Here is a 23,411-nt window from a genome sequence, read left to right as displayed (position 1 = left end):
TTTCAGTATTTGGAAATGATATCCATTTATTATCCATAATAAAATAATACTGACGTCTACCTGGGGCCTATTCTAAAGCTCATAAGTAATGAATAGGCTACAGAACTGACTAAATGGGTTAAAAAATTTGCTACACCTCTTGCTTTATGGGATGTATAAAGAGAACAACTTCTGTTCATAAACCCTATTAGGGCATACAAATGTCATACAGCGGAATCCACCACTGGGGACCTCTCTCTATGACCCAGAACAGAGAGCCGCTCAATAAGGCCCAATGTCCATGTGCAAATTTGAATTGTGGAATCTGCAGTTCAAGCAGAAGATATGGGTGTCCGCAGCTGAATTAACCCTTTCCAATCCACTGTCTGACCTCTAAAGACATTATGATTTAAGGCTGTACAGCTCCGATGTTGGAAGACATCCGTCAGGGTTCTCTTTCTGTATATTGCCAGCCTCTCTGCTGTCAGAGCCTATCCAACGTGTCACCTCATGCAGTGCTGGCTCTGCCAGCATATAGCGCTGTTGTATAATGGGAGAAAAAGTAATCCCCTTAGGAAAACCAGGCTACAAACTGGATTGGAAAGGGTTAAAGCATGTGGATTTGTTTTGCGGACCTTTTGGTCCAGAAAACAAGTCACAGCATGCTTCATTTTGCTGTGGTTCACACACGGACGGCTTCCGTTGAAGTCAAAGGAAGCTGTCTGATCTGCGATCCGTCTGCAATTGAATTGGGAAAATCAGCTGATTGTCAGGGTGTCAAGAGCAGGACCTGGGGCAATCAGCTGCTCGCTCCAAGCTCTGCATTCTAGGAGGGGTTGTGCATCTAGGCATGACTTCTTTAACAGAAGTGTAAAGTTGGAGTTGCGTAGTCCAGGCCCTAATACCACATGGAGTGTTTCCTTTAGGCCTTATTCACGGAACCGTATTTACGCAGGTATTTAGCCGCATAATAAAAACCGCCCAAAAATCACTACCATCCGAAGCATTGGATTCCAATGTATTCAAGTAGATGAACGATTTTTGCGCACGTATAACAAAAAATCACCCCGGGAAAAATAACATATACACGACCATTTTCAGTCGCCGATCTAATACGCCACAAGAAAATATAGGTCTTGCCTATCTTTTGCTGAGATATGCAGGAAGCTGCCATAGACTTCAATGGAAACTGGAAAAAATTGGGGGGAGGTAGTTATCGGGTATATAATGCTGGGAAAAGAACACAGTTCATCCGAATTAAGCATTATTGGTTATTCCGAGCATTTTGCAGCGATTGATGGTTTTCATCGCTTATGCGTATTTTACTGATACGCAGCAGTGGCTCATGTGAATGCCTGAAAATATGCGGATCTGTACAGGAAAACATTTAAATGTGTGAAGAAAGCCTTAGGTTAATTCCACACGGGTGAATGCGATTTTGCCGCAAGCAAATTGTTGCAAAATCGCATCTTTATTTACTGTAATTTGTGAGTGTCAGCAATGCATTTTTTGAAGAATAATCTCACATCGCATCACTGCCTCCCGCGATAAAATCTCACGTTTTTTTATTGCAAAAGTCAATGTAAGGTTAAAATCGCATTGCAACATGCGTTTGTAGCGTTGCGATGCGATGAAAAGAAGCCTCCATAGGAATACATGGGAGATAAAAAAAATCACACATCGCAGAAAGATAGAGCAAGCCACGATTTTTTATCCTCTCAACATCGCATAAGTGAAAACATCGCAGATGGGAAGGAAACCATTGTAAATTATTGCTGTCATATTCTGCTTTTTTACTATCGCAGCAGACGAAAATTGCGCAATTTTCTCGCCCGTGTGAAACCTCACTTATAAGTGTGAAGGTGTTAGGGCACTATTACATGATGCAGGTAGCGATTCTATGGCCGCACCTGGAGTCGCTATTGATTGAAGTTGCCAGTGGAGCTGCAGAGCGGCAATTAGCGGCAAACTGCCAGCGCTGCCCCCTGCCGCTTACACACATGTGATAGTGCCTTTAGACACAACTTCTCATTCCCAGAACAAATCGGGTATATACGTTCTAATATCCCCCAGGCCTATTAATTTCCTTCTGACACCTGAAAAAAGAGATGTGGATTAGACTCCACTTTAATCGGCCTGGGGAACATTATGTTTTTGCTAAGCTAATTGAAATTGTGTTAAAGTTAATTAAGTGGAAAGTAAAACTAAAAATAAATGAAGAGGAGGAAATCAGAAGAGAAAAAAACGACACTGGGAATTACCATCAAAATATACTCTTCTTACGTTTGATTTAGATCATTTTACTTATCGTTTGTGCTATAAAAAAGCCCTTTACATGGGAAGTGGAGATGGTTTCTTCAAATGATATAGCCTGTAATTCAGATATTCCCTTGTTTTATGAGGAAAACGCCGTGCATAGAAGAACAGTTCTGCGCAGTCAGTGACTGAAGATCCACGGAAAATCATAGCGGCGAGTGACAACTGGGGAATAGAAGAAAGATGCCAATACTAAAGACACCGCAAGGCTGCAATCACACAAGGCAGATTTTCTGCAGCTGTACATATGTGCGCATTGCGCACCCACATAACATACAGAGCATGTTGCAGTTTTTTATCGTGCAAGCAAAAAAGAATCGTGAGAATGAACTCGTTGGAATCAATTGGTTCTATTCACTGCATATTCTGTGAGCAAAAATTGGCCGCACATATATGCCTGTACATTAGGCTGGATTCACACGAACGTATATCGGCTCGACGTAAAAAAGTCGTCCTCATCTGCAGGGGGGGGGAGGATGGAAGAGCCAGGAGCAGGAACTGAGCTCCCGCCCCCTCTCTGCCTCCTCTCCACCCCCTCTCCGCCCCTCTGCACTATTTGCAATGAAAGGAGGCGGGACGGGGGCAGGGCTAAGTTATGCAAATTAGCCCGACCCCCATCCCGCCTCTGCTCATTGCAAATAGTGCAGAGGGGTGGAGAGGAGGCAGAGAGGGGGCGGGAGCTCAGTTCCTGCTCCTGGCTCTTCCATCTCCCCCCCTGCAGATGAGGACGACGTATATCGGCTCGGCGTGAAAACCGAGCCGATATACGTTCATGTGAATGCACCCTTAGACTGATCCCTTTTATGTGACATATAATGAACTAATTGTGCCTACACTTCTATGGACCCTTGGTGCGCAAATATGCAGAGAAATAAAGCAGGTCCTATTTTTGTGCATACAAGAAAGGGAAAAGTGAACAAATCCATTGGTATCAAAGGCCTCTATTTTCTGCATTTCGTGCATGCAAATATAGCCGTCTGAAGCCGCACTTACTTTCAATTGTGCATCTCACACTCACATGAAATTTACGCGCAAAAAAAGGCAGCATGCACCATCTTGGTGCGTACTACGCTCATATACGCACTAAGGTACTGCACACACCCCTTTTTTCTCTTATACTGAGATTGACAATTTTCTAAATGTACTAAATCATATGCTGCTGCATAGGATGATTGAGTGCTAAGTGGTAGTATGCATAGAGTTCTACAGTGGTTATTTCGTAGCTAATATCTCCATTGTTCTAGGCCGGTGAATTGGATATTTACTGTGCTCTATTGTTTTTATGGGTTTATACTTGTCCCTAAAGATCTAGAGTGAGTTAGATGTTATATCTAATATTCCTGGTGATTTAGGATTGTGAAGGGGTTAATGGGACAATTGACAACACAATATAATATAATCAGAATACTGTAGGTTGTAAATTCCCTGCAGATGACTGTAGCTATATAGTTCTACTGCAGAGCTCTAACTCAACTGCTTCCCTGCTAAAACATGTATACAGCTCCCACTGATCTTAATACCAGCTGTATAGATTTGTATCTCAGGAGCTCCCTCTTGTGGCAGCTGCTGGCCAAATTAATTTTATCACTTAACTCTATGGCTGTCTTGCTGCAGCAAATCTGCGCCAAGCACCATACCTAACACTGCCAGCAACTGTGCAGATGTCATCCTTGAGGTCTTTCCAATGCCAGAGCTCCCTTTAATGGCTGATGTATGACACTACATGCCAGAGCTCACTCTATAGTCCAATGTATTACACTACATTTCAAAGCCTCTAGTGGCCGATAAACAATACTACCTCCGATTTTGAAGACTTTTCTGACATGACATAGGACTGCCTATATAAACCTCATTCTTAGCATAATAATAATTTTTTTTATATGGCGCCAACATAGTCTGCAGCAGTTTACAAATCAGAGAGCACCATCAGGAGTCAAAGTATTAGGTGTCCCCTGACTTCTGCACTCCTTCATTTGGACCTGGGATTGTCTATTTGTATACTTGACCTTGGCTTTGGGCTTCACTTCTGATCTACGGCCTGAGTCACTGACCTGCGCCTGTTTACTGTCTTTGAACTCTAATTTGTCACCATGATCTTCGCTCCATTTGACTACTCTCTTGGATTGTGATTTGGTATGGATTCTTCAAGCCATCACCTGTCTATCTCCAACTAGCCACATTAAGTGGGCAGTTACAGGGTCATGACATGTAGATCCCTGGCTGCCAAGTCCATACTACCTTGTTGTGGTCCCTGATGAAGACTGTTATGCTCCACGCCCCAACATAGCTAATGCCAGGATTATTCTGGGTGCGATGAGTGCACCCATTATGCCTATAGAGACATCCATGTATCTACTGAATACTTCGAACTTTGTAATTGATTCCATTCATTTCAATGGGCGCCGTTTACTGCTTACACAATGGTTCCTACACCAATATAGAGTTACCAAAGTAGCAATTATAGCTAATAGACATAACCTATCTGTAGCATAGAGGTTGTTTGTTTTAAACAATTCCACTTTGCTTGAATGGGGCTCTAAAATCCTGCTGCAGGCAGCCCTTGTGGCCACCTGTAATATGTGGTCTTTAGCCTCATGAAACAATTGTACGCGTCCGCCAAAACCAAAGACATGGCTAGGGCGGTGTTACATGTAAGCTTCATGCACGTAAATCTAAAAAAAACCCGCCTTAAGTATTGGCGTAGCTATAGGGGTTGCAGTGATCACAATTGTGACCTGGCCACTAAGCCTGGGGGGCCCAAAGGCCCCCTTACCACACTGTCTGTACCTTAAAAATCAGTAGTTTTCATCTCTTCCATTTTGGCACATAACAGCTTGTGCAGTCTGCATCTTCTACTCTTGTCATCACAACTTCAGTTCCCCTAGTGCCCTGCGACACCGGAGATGAGGAAACGGAGAAGAGGATTTAGACTGCATAAGCTGCCATACATCAACACTGTGCAAAGAACAAAAGATTAGAGACATTAAGGTAGATAAAGTACACAGGGACCTCAATCACTCTTAGGAGGAGGAGGGAACTGGATGCCAACAGGGACTGCTGTCACTCATCTGAAGGGGAAAATGGGACACACAGAGGGACCAGTGATCACTATTACTCTTTGGAGGGTGGGAGGCAATTCAAACCTTTGCACCAAGCCATGTGCCTTAAGCTATATTCCTGACCTTCAGGGCATTTTCATACAATGCAAAAATGATGTGGATTTTCCAAAAATCCATGCAAATCCATAGTATTTTACAGTATAAGCAATGTGGATGAGAACACAAGAACTCTCATCCACACACTGGAGGAAATCCGCTGTTTAAATTGACCTGCAGTGCAGATCAAAGGCCACAACATGTCAATTTATGCACCTATTTCAACTCTTCAAATGAGGGGTTGAAATCCCTACTAAAATCCACATAGAAATACAGATTTTTGACATGAATTGGGATGCAGATCTGCGCCAAAATCGGAGGAAATTCTGCTATGTGTGGACAAGGGTGATTTCACATAGTGTTGAGCGATTAGTGAAATATTTGGGTCAGGAATGCCCGACCCGATTTTTAAAAAAATTATTGTGAAGCAGAGCAGCCGATTCCAACTCACATTGAAATCAATGGGGATAAAAATCAGCTTCACTAATTTGTGTGTGTCTTCTATAAACGTGGTTAGCACTGTTGCCTTTTAGTGCTGGGGGCCTAGGTTGAAATCCCATCAAGGATAGCATTTGCATGAAACTTCTTTCCAATGCCCTTGGTCAGATTTAAACCTACAACTCCAGCACTGCAAAGCAGCAGTGCTAACGACTGAGCACAAATACACCTGTGTGAAGCTGCCCTAACTCTGTGCAACTCTTAACACCTGGACGACTGTGCCGCATCTCTGAATTTTTTCTCATCCTACCCTCAGCAAAAATAGCAGCGTTTTTCAAAACAGCCTGTGCGTGAAACCTCCCTGTTATTCCGTTTCCACAATTAAAGATGCTCTTACATTAGAAACAAGCATATTGATTTAATTTTAATGTCATAAATATGCTACTGTCATCTACCCCCGTGGGTGTGGGCCAGGGCGCTGCAATCCTATAGTCGCCTTGGCAAGTTGCCGACTGCATCACTGTCAGTAAACAAAACTCTCCACATCTTGCATCGCGCTCAGCCGTAATAGCTATGAACCGTGTGAATAACAACAAGAACTCGCAGAAGGTGGCAGATTAAACTAATTACATGGTAAAAATAAACTCAGAGTCAAGGTCTTTGTCACCGAAATGCCACTGCCGAGTAATTAGCACATGCCGGAGATCCCAGAGAAATTTATGTTTGGAAACAAATATTGTTAATAAATTGCTTGTCGGAGTGAAGGAATAAGGCGTTTGGAGAAGCAAAAAGTCCTGCGGGAATGCAGAATTAGATTAGTAACAGCTGAGTTGTTTTCCATTTCTTTGACCTACGGCACAGGAAGTAGTCCCCGCTAGGACTTGGTAAACAGGTTAGCAAATATTTACATACCTTATGCCATACATTCAGTAGAACTTTGTAAGATTATGGACATATTGAGGAATACAATGAGCCTTAAGAGTATGTTCACACAAGGTGGAAAATTCTGTAGCAAATTCCAGAACATTTCCGCATCCAATACTGCATTATGTGGTGCCTATATAATTAGAGCTGCTTTTTAGTGACTCTCCACAATAGAAGGGGGTCTCTATTAGGGGACCCTTCATATGATATCTACCAATGCCAGGAAAGGGGTCTGGTGTATCCAGCAATGAATAGAGCAGTGGTTGCACATACTGCTACATCCATTTCAATGGATAGCTGAGTGCTTGAACTTGGTTATTTCCACTGGCCTCATTGATATGAAGAGAGTTGCACACACATGAGTGACTTCAGCTCCATTCATTCCCTTATCACTAGACCCCTGTTCTAGGGATCGGTGGTGGTGCCAGCAATCAAATCTGCACTGAGCAGCAGGTTTACTTGAATATGACAATCTACAGCGATCTGGTTTTGTCGGATCACTCCTTTAAACTTAAAGGAGTTTTGTAATAAAAAAAAAAATCTATACTTACCTATTCCTCCCCCGTCAGTCTACTTACCAGATCTTCAACTCACCTATCTTCTCCTGTCTCCTGCAGTCGCCCCAGTCACCTCACCTCCAGCTGGCTGATTCTTCTGCTTCCTGTGAGGTTACGTACATAGCCGGCAGTCTCCTTCCTGCCCGGCAATGTACGTTACGTCACAGTTCACAGTCTAGCACGGGAGTGCCGATCTACTTCAGAGACTGCTCATGCGTGCTGTCTCTGCAATAGATCAGCATTCCTTCCTAGCCATCACAGGGACACGACCTTCACTGACCTGCCCAGAAGAAGAAAGTGAAGAATGCCGGCTTGTTATAAATCTGGAGGTGAACTGACTCGGGGCACTGCAGAAGTGCAGGGAGGAGAAGATGCTGTAAAGAGACTGCCCGTGGAGGAATAAGTGAGTATAGAATTTTTTTTTTATGACAAAACCCCTTTAAACAGGCCAAATGTTCTTTTATAAAAAGTGTCCGAATTTTATTTATAAAAAGGGGCCAAATGTTTTTTTTAACAAAAGTCGTAAAATTTAGGCCACTAAAAAAAATTGAAAAGTAATAATCCCATTTGGGAACATTGGCATGTAAAAGCTTTTAAAGAGGTTTGTCCCAGAGTATTAAAAATTAGGCTCACAGTAGGAAATCTGATCAAATAAAATAATCAATACCTGTTAAATCCTCCACCACTCCAGCGCCAATGCTCCACTTGTTGTTTACGTTGCTCCAGTAATGATGTGCTCGTATTCCTACTGGCCTCAATGGTGATGCTAGCATATACAGAGGGTGAGCAAAAAAAAAGGAAACACCATACGAAATGCATGTCTTAAGTTACATGATATTATAAATCATATTTCAATAAGACATGTAGAGACCAATTTTAAGTGGAGGTAATATGACACAGATGCTGCCGGGCAGAAGTCAACATCTGCCCGAGCAACAATGCACCCTTGGTCAGGGGTTTGAGCCACTTAGCTGCTGTTACCAGCTGCTCCCAAAACCACCCAGAGCAGGGCAAGAGGTGAAGTAAACACAAATTTGTTTGAAAAGCTCTCAGCCAAGCAGGGGGCAAAAGGGTAACTCAGTGCTAATGATTAAAATCCCATGCATTTCATATGATGTTTCCATATTTTTGTCCACCTCCTGTATACAGCACTACACCATCAGTGATTGGCAACAGCAGTCACATGGATGTCTACGGCATATGAGCAGTGTTGGCCAATCAGAAAGCTGCATGCACTGTTTCATTACCAGTGACAGGAGCGGCTCCAGGAATAGGTGGATTGGTGGCGGAACTAGAAAAAGGATGCCTTCAAGAAAAATTACTCTCCCTCCTCTGATCCTTGTACAAATATTGTTCTAGAAAGTTTTCTCCATCAGACTGAACCAGTAATCCGTCTGTCATTTTATAGAGAAAATACAGAGTATTCTCGCTTATACTTCAACTCGTGAATGTGCAGCTTGCTGTTTTTCTATAAGATGCATAGCAGGAAAAGCAGCTTCCCAAACAATGAATCTCCGAGGCTGAAAGCAGAAAAGGTTGTGCGTGATGAAAATGGACTCATGTTAATAATTTCAGCTGTGAATTGAAGACAAACAGAATGTAACATTCAGCGAAATGTACTAAATTGTGACATGAGACTGAAATCTCCGCTGTTAGACGCGGCTCTGAAAGATGGTACATTGACAATATGCTTATTGCGATGATTTGTCTCCTGCATTCATCTAATCTTTGTCATCTCGTATGGTGCAGAGACAAGGTCATGTGGCATCAATTAGAATGTGAGGAACTGGAGAACATGCAGGCTGCGTACTTTGCAATGAAAGGAAGAAATAACAATAACAACAAGCCAGGGAGCCGGCCGAGAATTGACGACTGGATAAATATGGCTTATGAAAACCACGGATTTTGTAGGTAAGTCTTTAATCTTCAAAATGTGAATGTTTCCTAAATTCATCACTACTGAAATCAAACAGTGCTTATGCCACATGCTAAGGCCAGTTTCATAAGCAGCCAATTAACACATCAGTAGATTTTTTGGAATCCACACAAACACGGAGAGAACATAGACTATATGCTGATGTTGCCCTTGGTCAGATTTGAATCCAGTGCTGGAAGGAAATAGTGCTAACCACTGAGCCATCATCCTGCTCATTTGTAGTCTGCTGGAGCGATAGAAAAGCTACATTTGGAAATAAATGTTTTACTGTCTAGAAACTGTACTCATTACTCAAGCCACACTTTCTACTCCATGTAACTTATCTACATGATGGCTGTGTAAGGGGAATACAAGTTATTATTACATGTTAAATGTTGAGTTGTTTCTTTTGTGGTCTTGTCTCCTTAAGAGGAGAGCGGGAATGGAGGAATAGAGCTGTTAGGGATTTCCATTTTCCTGATCCTTTTGGAGAGCAGAAATACGGCATTCCCTGGTCAAACAGTGCGGAACAGACTCCCATTGCCTATAATGGTGTCCATTCAATTACCGGATAGCAGCATTTTACAGGGCGAAATACCACGGCTTGCAGGAGAAAGGAAGGGGGCATATAAGGAAAATGCAAGTTGTTATTGTTCCATATTGAATGCAGTTTTTTGTGGTACTGTCTCCTTAAGAGAAGGCAGGAATGGAGGAACAGAACTGAGCTGAAGGAACAGGAAGTGTAGTGTCTGTAGAGTGAAGGAACAGGAAGTGTAGTGTCTGTAGAGTGAAGGAACAGGAAGTGTAGTGTCTGTAGAGTGAAGGAACAGGAAGTGTAGTGTCTGTAGAGTGAAGGAACAGGAAGTGTAGTGTCTGTAGAGTGAAGGAACAGGAAGTGTAGTGTCTGTAGAGTGAAGGAACAGGAAGTGTAGTGTCTGTAGAGTGAAGGAACATGAAATTTAGTGTCTGTAGAGTGAAGGAACATGAGGTGCAGTGTCTGTAGCATGAGGGAACCGGAGGTGCAGTACCTGTAGAGTGAAGGAACAGGAAGTGTAGTGTCTGTAGAGTGAAGGAACAGGAAGTGTAGTGCCTGTAGAGTGAAGGAACATGAGGTGCAGTGTTTGTAGAGTGAAGGAACATGAGGTGCAGTGCCTGTAGAGTGAAGGAACATGAGGTGCAGTGTCTATAGAGTGAAGGAACATGAGGTGCAGTGTCTGTAGAGTGAAGGAACAGGAAGTTTAGTGTCTGCAGAGAGGGCAGCTAAGCTATGGAGAGAGGAAGAAGGAAGTCTTTCCTGGTTTGGGCTAAAAGGCTTTAGCAATTGTTCTATGAGCTATTTTCTTTTGGTGAACAGGGAAAGGAGTGCTGAATAGTGAAGTCAGTGGCAAGTAGTTCCTCCATTCCCTCCCCTCCAACAACACTGAATCTATACTTGAGAGAAATTGATCACCGGTCGGCTAAGCACAGAGCTTTTGTAGGTATCCTGTGCGGATGCCCCTAAACACTGTTTGGTGAACTCAGTATTATTTATTGTTGCTTTCAGTTAACGTGCCAGGACTTTGAGTGAAAACCCATTACACGGCTCTTTGGACTTTGTTATTCTGACATATTCTGGGTTACTGGATCAGAAGTTACTACATTACTGATTATTGTTAATAAACCCGTTGTTTAACCAGCTCTAACGACTCCCAATGGTGCTGCCTGCGGCTTCTCTTTAACTGTTACCATCCTTAAATGAGAATCCAGCTCCCTCAGTTGGCATTTCCCTTATATCTAATGAACAAAGTTGGTGACTGGCAGTTTTTCTCTCCCTTATTAAAGTGATTTATTCATTATTCTCAATGTCCAAGCCTCTACAATGTAGCAGTAACGCAAACTGTTTTGAAGTATACCCCTAGTATGGTATACTATTGCAGTATATTACGTTAGTTTCATTGATTCAATTGTTCATGCTACACTTTAAGAACAGGATTAGTTAGTGTTATAGAATCACTATAAAGGAGTTATCTCACTACAGTAAATATTGCTAGGATATGACATAAGAACCCTTTGAGCTCCAGGGTTCACACAATTTATAGAATGAAGAATCAGTTACTCATCAGCATTTCAGAAGTGACTCTCTGCAAGGAAATACACAGAATGCATCCGAGATTCAGCAAGACAGTCCTGGATTTTGGGTGTTGTCCCGCCACCCCAGGAGGCAAGAGATACATATTGCAGGGGCTGTTATGATTGGAGTAAAATAAAAAACAGCCTATACTCACCTCTTTTGCTCCCCCCACTGCTACTGTCCGGTCCGCACTGCTCTTGACTCCCCACTAATTTCTGGTTAGCACAACTTAGTACTATCTAGCCAATCACTGGTCTTGGATATATTAACACTGAGGACGGGGATTAGCCACTGTGATCATGTGATCACACTACCTGGAAGTGAGCAGGGGTCCGGAGTGGCATGGCAGAGGCAGCGTAAGACTTTAATAGGGATTGTTTTTCTATTGCACTGAATAAAAGGGGGCATTATTACTATTACTTTGAGAGGGACATCAAGGAGATATTACTACTGAGTGTGCATGCAGAGGCACTGTTATTGTGAGGGGTGTGGCTTAGCATGAATGGGTGTGGCCTAACAAAACTTGCCAACAGATTTGTCTTTCTTTTCATTGTTTCAAAGTTGGGAGGTATGCAGAAGAGGCAACAGCCCCCAAAGGATGGACCCCACTGATAAAATAGTGATGTTAGGAAGCCTCTGGAGAAACTGCTTAATATGATTTTAACAGCTTGACAACATTATAAGTTTTGTGGAATATTCTGTGCTGCTGAGTTGCAGTGTCTTAGGTTGGACATACACATTAAATGTCAATCATCTGAATCTGCTGATTTCAGCAGGTATGGCCAATCTAATATGTATGGTAGCTTCTGGACTCTTCCCACAATAAATGTTGGGAGAGATAAGGATCTGGCAGCCACTTTCTCTCTTTCTGTACTCTTTACACAAGCATGCTTGGCCAAACCAAGCATGCGCTTGTATGGTGTTATTGGGGAAGACAGCTGTCAGCTGAACGAGCCTTCAACCTCATGCACACGGATGGATTTTTGCTGCAAAATCCGGGGCTGGCATCCACCTCTGGGTTCCACAGCAATAACCATCCATAGCATGCTATGGAAAAATGATTCTTCATGTACATGAGCGGAAACCAATTGCAGTTTTCACTCGCAGATGAAAACTCGTAGCATGCTACATTTTCCTGCTGTTCCCACAAGGACGGCTTCTGTTGATGTAAATTGAAGCCGTCCAACCCCCCGTCCAAAAATCCAAAAAAAATTTGTACTGCGCATGTCCGACGGCAAGCCATGCGGAACATCCACAGTACAGAGAAGCCAGAAGAAGACAGGTCTGCGCAGACGTCGACGAAGAAGACGACCGGTATTCAGGGTCACCCGACGCGGTGACGGCCGTATTCTGTGCGAGATTCCACTGCCGGAATCCGGACGTGCTGTGTGAGCCCAGCCTAAAGCTGACAGCTAGCTCATGTGTGTTAGTAGCCTTACCCTATTATGATACACAAATAATGAGATATACACTGTGTTATATTATCTATCATGAAGTAATAATGAAATTAAAGAAGCTCTAGCTCTCAGTTATTTTTTGTGAACGAGGTGCCGTTGTATTGCCATTGATTTATTGAGCATGGAAGGTCAGGAACAGAGCATTTTGTAGGATGCAGAAGGGGTCATACAGAATCTGTCCATACCAAATGCTTTGGCTCTATTTCAAATGGTACACTGGGGCCCATTTCTTTTAGCAAGGAAGTTCACAGCAATAACCTGCTGGAAAGTCTGCCCTTGTCTTGTTTTTTGTAACTGAAATATTTTTTTTTTTTGTAACTGGAGTCATTCTTTGCAAAAAGTGTAAGTCCAGCCAAGAAAGTGGTACAATATAGTAACAAAATGTTTCACTTGCACATTATGTGACATTTTACACATACCAGATATATTTAAATGGAATCTGGCAGTTGGAACATGTTGTCCAAACTGCAAGCATCATGTTATAGAGCAGCAGGAGCCGAGCAGATTGATAAATAGATTTATGGGGAAATACTGTAGTCAGTAGAACTTCTATTTTATTCATTCAAACCTCTGCACTTTCGTAGCTGAACAGTCCAATGGGCAGTCCTATCAGTGACTGACAGCTACTCCTGTATGTACAGGCATACACAGCTGTCAATCACTGGTAGGACCACCCATTGGACTGTTCAGCTCAGAATGTGCAGAGATATACAGCAGATGTACGAGTTGACAAATTCCCTTTAGGGCTCAGTCAGACGAGCGTGTATTTGTGCGCATCTGTGCTGCGCAAAAAAATGCGCTGTGCAAATGTGCAAAATGCGTGCACGAATGGGCAAAATGAGCGTGACTATTGCTTTCAATGAGGCCGGCGCTACAGCCACCGGCCCCATTGAAAGCAATGGGATACAGGCAACCCCTGCAGTGATTTTCAGGAAAGGGCTTGAAATATAAGCGCGTCCCAAAAAAATTATTTCTAGCTGGTGTAAAAAATAAAATATATATATATATATATATATATATATACACACACACACACATCACATTTTCACGGCTCTTGAGGAAGGGATTTTTAAATCTCGCCTGCTGAAAGAGCTTCAGAACAGTGCCGGGCACCAAGCGACAAGACGCGCTGGAGGCCCGACAGCGGCGGACAGGTAGGGATTATTTTCAGGGAAGTATTTATATTTTAAGCCCTTCCCCGAAAATCACTGCATCCCATTGCTTTCAATGGGGCGGCTGCAGCGCTGGCCCCACTGAAAGCAATGGGAGAAGTTCGCAATCCTCTGCCACAGCTGTGACAGCTATAGTAGGGGATTCCTTCATCCCCGCGGGGAGTTTCCTTGTCACTGAACACTGTGACAGTGCTGTCACAGTGTTCAGTGATGAGGGGAGTAATCGCAGAGATATTTTATGTGCAGCACGGACCTTCCCGGTGTACGGATGTCCGATCTTTTGCAGGTGTGAGTATTTTGCGCCTGTGAAAGACGGACATCTGAACACTACATAGGGAACCAATGGTTCTATCATATGCGTTTTGTTTTTCGGCACATAGGCGCATGCAAAAAACGCTTGTCTTACTTCGCCCTAAGAGTGTATATCCACTTACGTGTGGCTTTACGATTGCATTGTATTATTTATCCTGTATGATAGTTCAGAGCTGCATTCATAATTCTGCAGGCTTTGCAACAGAATTTTGTATATATTCCCCACTCTGGCAATTTCATTTTGCAAAGTGTAGACTTTAGTCTGGACAATACTCTAATGTTGGAAAAACTACTGTAACTGCATTATTAGTGCTCAGCTAAGCCATACTTGCCAATTTGGAGACAACAAAAAAAGGGATAATTCTAGTGCATCTACAGATGGTGGGAGGAGTCAGACCATTTTGTGTGCAGAGCGCAGCATCCCGCCATCCTGTGAGTAGGGAATATGGATTTTTGATGCTGCTTGACAAACTGAAGCAGGGTCTTGACGGTGGGAGAGAGAGATGGATACGGGGATGGGGCATGCAGCAGGCTTCTTGGATTGGTAGGCCAGCTCCCAAAATCCAAAAATGACTGCCAAATCTGAAGCCATTAGGACCACTGACTAAACTGTTGCAGATGAACCTGATAATAAGCTTGCTGACTGTTTCCAGTGACAACCAGCAGAATTAGAAAGTTATTCAACTTTATATGTAGATTACATTTCTTAAATATGTGAATACAGAACTTTTTTTCTCTTGCAGATGCCAAGATGTTTGGAGCAATGATCACAGGGCACATAACCCTAGAGAAGGGCATTGTGGGTATTGTCACAGTAAAGACCACTACTCAGGCAGATCGCTTGTTACCAGACCCAGTGTTGCAATACAAACTATTAGCGGAATGCACGTTGTTGAAATTTATGGACATGAAAAAGATACTCAGAGAAGACTTGAACCTCATGTCCCTGAGTAACAACATGGATTAAGATGACCAATGTCCTAGGACTACTATTTGTATAACTATGTGCCTTAGAAATGAATGGACTACTGACATCAAAACATTAGCGCAAAATTCCTGGAGCACTTGCCTAATTTCACATGATCCAAGAGGAATTGAACCCTCACTTCGGAGACGTAAGAAGATCCCAACCCTAGGATACTATCCTCAACTGCCATACCAGGTGCATTAAATAGTGAACTACTACTGTACATATATGTAATGATATATGAATTATTGTAAGATACAACCTTTTCAATACAGGAATGTATTTTCTACATTTATAAAGTGTCATCAGATTTGTTTAAAGGAGGATCATCTGCATTTTATGGGACAGTATCAATGCCATGCATTACTCTGATAGGATTTGTTGTTATTTAGTAATGACCATGGGAGGACTACCAACTGATGTTCTCACTCATAGCTCTTAGCCAAAGTATTCTGCACGCTCATCTTTTTCGTGTCGACACAAGCCCACATAAAACCTTTTGATGAGACAATTTTTGTGATTAAGCATCTTCCTCACTATATATATATATATATATATATATATATAGATAGATATATATATAGAATATGGGTCGAGAACAAATACAATACAGACATATTTTGTGATGACCATTCTAACCTGAAGAGTCACAGTCATTGTTACAAGACTTGTATGTAAAGTCTAACATTGACTTGCAGGAATGCTGCGTTCCAATAGGCGGTGCTGCAGAGGTATTGTTCCATCTTTCCATCAGCATATGGATGATCTTACGAGTCTCCACACACGCACATTAGCTGCTCTCCTTAATGACAAACAATATCCTTCCCGAGGGTGCATTCAGGAGTGTGTGCCATACATAGGTGTGCACAAACACGCATGAATGCAGGTCTGTGCAGCATTGCTTTCAATGGGGCAGTGGCTGCTGCCAGCGGCCCCATTGAATACAATAGGATGCCAGCAACCCCTGCAGTGATTTTTAGGGAAGGGCTTGAAATATAAGCTCTTCCCTGAAAATCACCTGTGGTTTGTGTAAATAAAAAAAAAAAAACTACATATATATATATATATATATATATATATATATATATACATATATACATATATATACATACACATACATATACATACTCACCTCTCCACTGCTGCTGTGTAAATATTCACCGCGGAGAGTCCCCTTGTCACTGAACACAGTGTTCAGTGACAAGGGGACTCCCCGCAGGAAGTAAAGAATCCCCTGCCACATAGCTGTCACAGCTGTGGCAGAGGATTTCTTCATCTCTGCAGGGAGTAAAGAATCCCCTGCCACAGCTGTCACAGCTGTGAGAGAGGATCGCAATGTTCTCCCATTGCTTTCAATCGAACCGGCACTTCTGCAGTCCCATTGAAAGCAATGGGCTTCCGGCAAGCCTGCAAGGATTTTCAGGGAAGGGCTTTAAATGTAAGCCCTGAAAATCATTCCTAGAATGTGTTAAAAATATACTCACCTCCTCTCAGCTGCTGGGGCTCAGGTGAGAAATAGGAGAACATCGCTATTCTCTGTCACAGCTATGACAGGGCATTCTTTACTCCCCGCAGGGAGTCCCCTTGTCACTGAACACTGTGACAGTGCTGTATGAATGTTCAGAGATAAGGGAACTCCTCTCTTGGGATTATTGACTTAGTTCCCATTGGTTCCCTTTGGTGCACGCATGTCCTATGTTTTGCAGGTACGTGCGTTTGCACGCCTGTAAAACACGGACATGTGAACACACCATAGGGAACCAATGGTTCTAATAGATGCGTGGTTTTGTGCACACAATTGTACGCACATGAACACGCTCGTGTGAAGCCACCCTGAACTTGAATATTGGCATCGTAAACCTGTAGAAAATTAGTGATTGGGCACAAAGACTCTCAATTGCAAGCAAAAATTTGAAAAAATGAAGAGTAAGAAACAACAGTCATAACTAATGCAGATAAAAGAAGCCTTTATATATAAAAGTCATACAAAGCCGTTGGAAGCTGTAAATCACTTTGTATGTAAAGGATATTAGCTTTTTAGAGCCTTGTATAGTAATAATAAAATGGAGCCACCCTCAATTCAAAGGAGCGTAGAAAGAGAGCAGCTTAGTACATGTAATATAGTGAGAAAGGAGTACAGTACATGCAATATAGGGAGAGAGCAGTACACGTATTACAGGTAGAGAGTGCAATAAGTACATGTAGTAGAGGTAGAAGGAACCACAGTATATGTATTACAGGTAGGGAGCAGTACATGCAGTACAGGTAGAGAGCAGTATGGTACATGTAAAATAGAGTGAGGGTGGTACAGTACATGTCACATAGGTAGAGAGTAGTATGGTGCATGTAATATAGATAGAAGGTGGTAAAGTACATGTAGTACAGGTAGAGGCCAGTACAATACATCTAGGACAAGTAGAGAGCAGTACAGTACACACAGTATGCAGTGTCACGGACCGATGGCTACACAAGTACCGAGATACAATGCAGCAGATGGAGTAGACAGAACCTAAACTGCTTATGGAAAACATACGGTATATATATATATATATATATATATGTATATATATATATATATATATATATAGGATTGAATCCGAGGGCTTTCTCACACATGCGTATTTTACAGCATATTACATGAATGGGTTTTGCTAGGAATACACTGTACCAATCTTTACATTACTTTCAATTGTGCCTCTTGCACATGAAAAAAAAAAACATTGCATGCACTATCTTGGCACATATTGTGTGTATATACACGCCAAGATAGTGTATGAGGATTGTCGGCACACAGCAAGTACACAGTGCATTGCGTACTGCTGTGTGCTCCCATGCGGGAGATACGCACGCGTTGCGATGCCAAAAACTTCTTGCGTAAGAGAGCCTTAAAAGAGCAAGCAACTGGATTTTCACTATTTTCTAAGCCCTGTATACTACTACCATAACATAGCAATACCTTCTAAGCAATGTCACTCATACTTTATGAATATTAGCAGAATCTAACAGGTGTACAGGTTACAGAGTACCACACATAGCATCTCTTTTGGCTTGAGGCTCATACACCCCTAGGGTCATTTTTATATTTCCCCCTGTGATGTGTCTCAGTCCTGAAATGATGAGCTTTTCCCTCTCACCAGTAAACTCGTGACTCTCAGTAGCTCAAGCAAAAAAAAATAAAAATCTAATCTCCCCAACAGTGAATAATGTGTCAGGCCTGCTGGCTATTTATCAGCTCTCCTTGTTTGGTGTGCACATCTATCTTCTCTCAGAGGCCGGCCTCACTTACAGTTTCTTGCACTGGATGTCTCCATTTCTCTTGACCAAAGTGAGTCCACCACTTGATTTAGAGTTGGGAGCACTACTCCCTGCTTACTTCGTCCATTTCTTGCTGTTGGCGCTACCACTACCACCACCACCACCACCAACTCAGGGACCACTGTGTTCCTGGTCCTTTCCAATCCCAGGCAGCACAAACACTAGCTTCTCAGTCCTTGGTCTTGCATCAGCTCAGCTCACTGCACAACATTCAATTATTCTTTTTATAGCAGAGCATCAACCAATTAGCAAACATTCAGTGAGCTTCCTCAGTTTGGCTCAATTTCTGGCGCACCTTTCCCATTATGCCTCTGTTAGGATTACACTTTAGTGTTGGTGCTTACATGTACTAAAGGTAACAGTACATGTAATATAGATAAAGAGCAGTGCAATACATGTATTAGTGGTAGAGAGTAGTGTAGTACACATAGTACAGGTAGCTAGACGTACGGTACATGTACTATAGGTAAAGAGCAGTACAGTTTATTTAGGAGCGGTAGAGCGCATTATGAGTCATGTAGCACTCCAAAGTGTTGCAGGGAGGTTCTCCTAAATTGCCAATCGGTGTCAGTCCTTCAGTAATACAAAGTCCACTTATTTATTCTACTTGCCCCCACACAGATTGACGGTTCAGCATGGACAATTACAGGTATTTTACCAGTGAAAAGTGCCCACAAGTTGTCTGGATCTTCGAGTCAGTCACTTACACCACATATCGGCACTACCTGTGGTATTGTACACCAAATGTTATTTCACTTTAGTACTATATGTTCCAGCAAAGACCATTGTAAGTTGGAAACCCTGTGATCTGATGGCCCATTATTTACAAATGACACTGGGCAAAAGTCCCCTGTTTATGGAAAGCGTTTGAATTTTAAGGACAACCAGGATACTAATGCAGCCTTCTTCACCTTAGAGCAGGTCAGTTGTGCCAAGAAGGATGCCATGGATCCCTGCCAGGCACTGTAGCAGCTTCCTGCTTCTATTGAGTCTACGGAGAGAAGAACAACGTGTCAGGACGGGCCAAAAGAACTTACTGAGGGGATGAAAGTTGCTTTAGTTTAAGGAGTTCTGGACACAAATTGCTATGCGTTGGGTGCTGTTTAATGGGTACTGAATGCATTGATTTTAAAAGCCCTATCTGGGTAACTGGTTGCCTTTTAATCAAATGTAATTGTCATATTATTACTTTTATACAGTCCTCCTGCTGTACTTCCAGGCATCACAGTTAAATCTAATGCACTTTTAGTGCTCGTTGACAGGTAACATTTGTCATTTTATACATCAGCCTTTTTTCTTCAATCAGATTTGCATTTCCTCCAATTACATTATGTGACAATGTTCTACTGAGGAGTACAATAAATCCTCGAGTGATTACACTCCCCTAAAGTTTACAATGTAGTGGATACAAAGAATAAACTGTTGGCAACAACACATATATAACTGTATTGCTTCATGATCACCTAACCCCACTAAAAGGTGTATTGTACAACTCAATAGAGTCCCCTAAAAAAAAACGTTTTTCTGACCGGGTCCTATTAAAAATAAATGTTTAAAAAATTGCCCATACAGAAAATTCCTCCTGGCACCTCCCACATCACCAGACATTCAAGGAACGTGAGATCTTGATGAGGCTGCTTTCACACCTGCACTGGGGATTCCGCTTTTCTGCTCTGTTCGGGGAACAGGAAAGGGAAATCCCCGCAGTTGAACGTCTCTGTCTCTGGATGCAACCGGATAGTTCTGGACAGATCACATTGACTATTATGGGGACTGTCCATTTTCCGCCTTGCTGCTCGGCTCTTGGACAGAAGAAATAGCTCTGCATGCAGCGCTTTTCTTCCAGTATTAGGGCCTGACGCCAGGAGCTTTGGGGACAGGAAGGGCCTCAGCCTGACTCCAGGAGCTTTGGGGGTGGAGAGGGCCAGGGCCTGACGCCAAAAGCTTTGCATGCGGGAAGGACCAGGGCCTGACGCTAGGAGCTTTGGGGGCGGAAAGGACCAGGGTCTGACGCCAAGAGCCTTTGGAGCGGGAAAGGCATGGGCCTGACGCCAGGAGTTTTGTGAGCAGAAAGGGGCTGGGCCTGATGCTGGGAGCTTTGAGAGCTGGAAGGGCTTTGGCCTGATGCAAGGATCTTTGGGGGTGTCAAGGGCCTGCGCCTGATGCCAGAAGCTTTGGGGGCTGGAAAAGACCAGGGCCCAATGACAGGAGATTTTGGGGCGGGAATGACCAGGGCCTGATGCAATGAGCTTTTGGGGTGGGAAGGGCCAGGGGCTTTGGGGGCAGTAAGGGCCAGGGCCTGATGCCAGGAACTTTGGGTGTCAGGAAGGGCCTTGGCCTGACACCAGGAGCTTTGGGGGCAGTAAGAGCCTGGGCCTGATGCCAGGAGCTTTGGGGAGGGAATAGCCTCGGCCTGAGGCCAGGATCATTCATAATTGCAACAGCCTCGGCCTGACGCCAGGAGCTTTGGGGTCCGGATGGGTCAGGGCCTGACACCAGGAGCTTTGGGGGGGGGGCCTTGGTCTGATGACAGGAGCTTTGGGGGAGAGAAGGACCTCTGCCTGACACCAGGAGCTTTGGGAGGGGAAGGGGCCTCGGCCTGATGCCGGGAGCTTTAGAGGCGGGAAGGGCCAGGACCTGATGCCAGAATCTTTGGGTGTGGGAAGGGCCAGGGCCTGACACCAGGAGCTTTGGGTGTGGGAAGAGCCAGGGCTTGACACGGCAGCTTAGGAGCAGAGTTTGTAATGTGTCTTAGATCGTAAGTTCTTAGGAGCAGGCTATATATATGTCTATTTACATATTTACAGTAGCAGCTCTCCTAAGCCTATAAATATATATATATATAGCAATAAGCAGCAGGACACATTGGATCCAGGGTGATATCCGGATATCCGATTGCCACAATCTGGGGTCAGGAAGGAATTTTTTGCCCCCCTTGAGGTAGAACTCCCCGGAGGGGTTTTTCGCCTTGCTCAGGATCCTTGGTGCAGCGGCTCTCATCTCAAGACATTGATTGACTGTTTAGGAGGACCTCAGCAAGCTCTGTGGTCTCCACTGGGCGGGACCTGAGAGTTACTGTGGTCCTTGTGTAATTTACTAAAAGGGCCAGTAATATTTAATTACAATGTTGCTTATTTCTATTCTAATAAAGAATTCTATAATTCTACATGGTGGTGTTTGTCTTTTGTCTGCATTTCTCCCTACACGGCAGCTATGATGAGAGTGATCACTGCCACATAATATTCCAGAAGTATATAATAAAGTGAATCACCTCCCAAAGACACGACGGCAGCTGCTGTGGGACAGGAGCTGTAGGGGGCTCTATATGAAGAGCTGAAACATATAGCTCCAGCTATAATGGCGTCATAATGCCTTCTCCTGTCTCCAATTACAAGTGTTTGGGGGTTTCCATCTATGATAGGGGCGCTAACATTGTCCGTGTCCTCCTGCTACACAACAGACTAACTGAAAAAGACTGAAGACTGTTACAAAAAGGGCAACTGAGTAAAGAAAATGCAACAGGGTGTCTCATATCAAAATAGGAAACAGACTAAAGAGGTGTTGTTCACAGGGTGCAACAAGTAGCCATGGTGGCTCCTGATCCATACAAACCCCACACACGGAAGACATACATGTATGTTCTCTTTGGTGAAGGAGTTAAGTGCCTCACAGTCGTTCCGTGAAGGAAGTTTCCAGAATTAGAACATGGCTCTCCAAAAATAGTGCCACCCCCTGTCTACAGCTTATTTGTGGTATTGCAGCTCAACACCACTTACTCCAATGAATTGGAGCTGCAATACCAGACACAACCTGTAGACAGAATGGTACCACTGCAAGAAGAAACCTTTTTTTTTACCCTGTACAACCCCTTTAAAGTCAGTGGTGGTCATATACAACTGTATACAGCACGTCGCTGCCATAGCAAACTGAACGACAGCCAAATTCATAGACTCTCAGCCTCAAGAATGGAGTGAAATTATAAAAGTGATCATAAAGTATTGTTGTGTATTGTGGTACGCAGATGTCCTCACAACTTATTATGGGATACATGATAATAGGACACCAGACAGAACAGGGAACGAGGCATACGGTCATCGCAACGAGCTAAAATACGCTTTACACTAATCCCAAGTCTTACATGTATCTCTGAACCAGATCTGCAATGGAACCTCCGGCTGCAAAAATGACAGCAAATCATGTATTTCTGAGCAGCTAATTCTAAAATGACAACAAGCATGATAGCAGTTCCTGTTGTCACTTTTGCAAGTATGTATGCTGCAGTGGGCTAGAAAAATGGCAATTTATGTCAACATGCCAATGGCCTTGCCAGAGATAGCCAAGTGCTTGTACTCGGCTATCACAAGCAGTTCTGTAGAGCATTCATGTACATGCATGGTCACTGATCCATACACTAGGAACTGCCATTCTCATGATCAATAGGGTTCCTAGCAGTCAGACCACAGCCAATCAGATCTTTATTCTCAACCCTAGAATAGGTGCATTTCCTTTGAAGGAGCAACAGAGGCTGGGCATTCCTCTCTTCTTCTATGGGCCACACACCCTTGGACATATCCTAGTAATATGCTGTCGCTTGCCTTGCTTTTTTTAAGCGTTTTTTTTTAACTCTGTAAGTATAATCTGCCAACTGTTAGATTTGGTGTGGGGAGGAGTCTAGGATAGTCCTTGACCAGTCATATAATTGAAAAACACACAACAGCAAATGCTAATTCAGATTGCCCCCCCCCCCCCCAATTAATGGGGTTATGTTAGTGAGAACAAAGTTTCATATAAAAA

At 43.2% G+C, this 23,411-nt stretch overlaps 1 protein-coding gene across 2 annotated transcripts in view; it reads left to right on the top strand.

Annotated features, from left to right (window-relative positions):
* SUSD3 (sushi domain containing 3) overlaps positions 1-15,593 on the top strand; it is a 113,705-nt gene extending 98,112 nt beyond the window's left edge. Inside the window, exons 4-5 of one of the 2 annotated variants that reach the window (XM_066594592.1) lie at positions 9,119-9,276; positions 15,079-15,593. In XM_066594592.1, coding sequence (XP_066450689.1) covers positions 9,119-9,276; positions 15,079-15,302 — 382 coding nt within the window. In that variant the 3' untranslated portion in view covers positions 15,303-15,593. Of the gene's footprint in view, positions 1-9,118; positions 9,281-15,078 lie in introns of both variants that reach the window. The other variant, XM_066594593.1, reaches the window with a different exon arrangement.
* Positions 15,594-23,411: the final 7,818 nt, after the last annotated feature.

The sequence above is a fragment of the Eleutherodactylus coqui genome, chromosome 3, assembly GCF_035609145.1.
Source record: "Eleutherodactylus coqui strain aEleCoq1 chromosome 3, aEleCoq1.hap1, whole genome shotgun sequence".
NCBI lineage: Eukaryota > Metazoa > Chordata > Amphibia > Anura > Eleutherodactylidae > Eleutherodactylus > Eleutherodactylus coqui.
The sequence above is the reverse complement of the archived record's forward strand: the minus strand, read 5'-3'. Positions and strand labels throughout refer to the sequence as shown.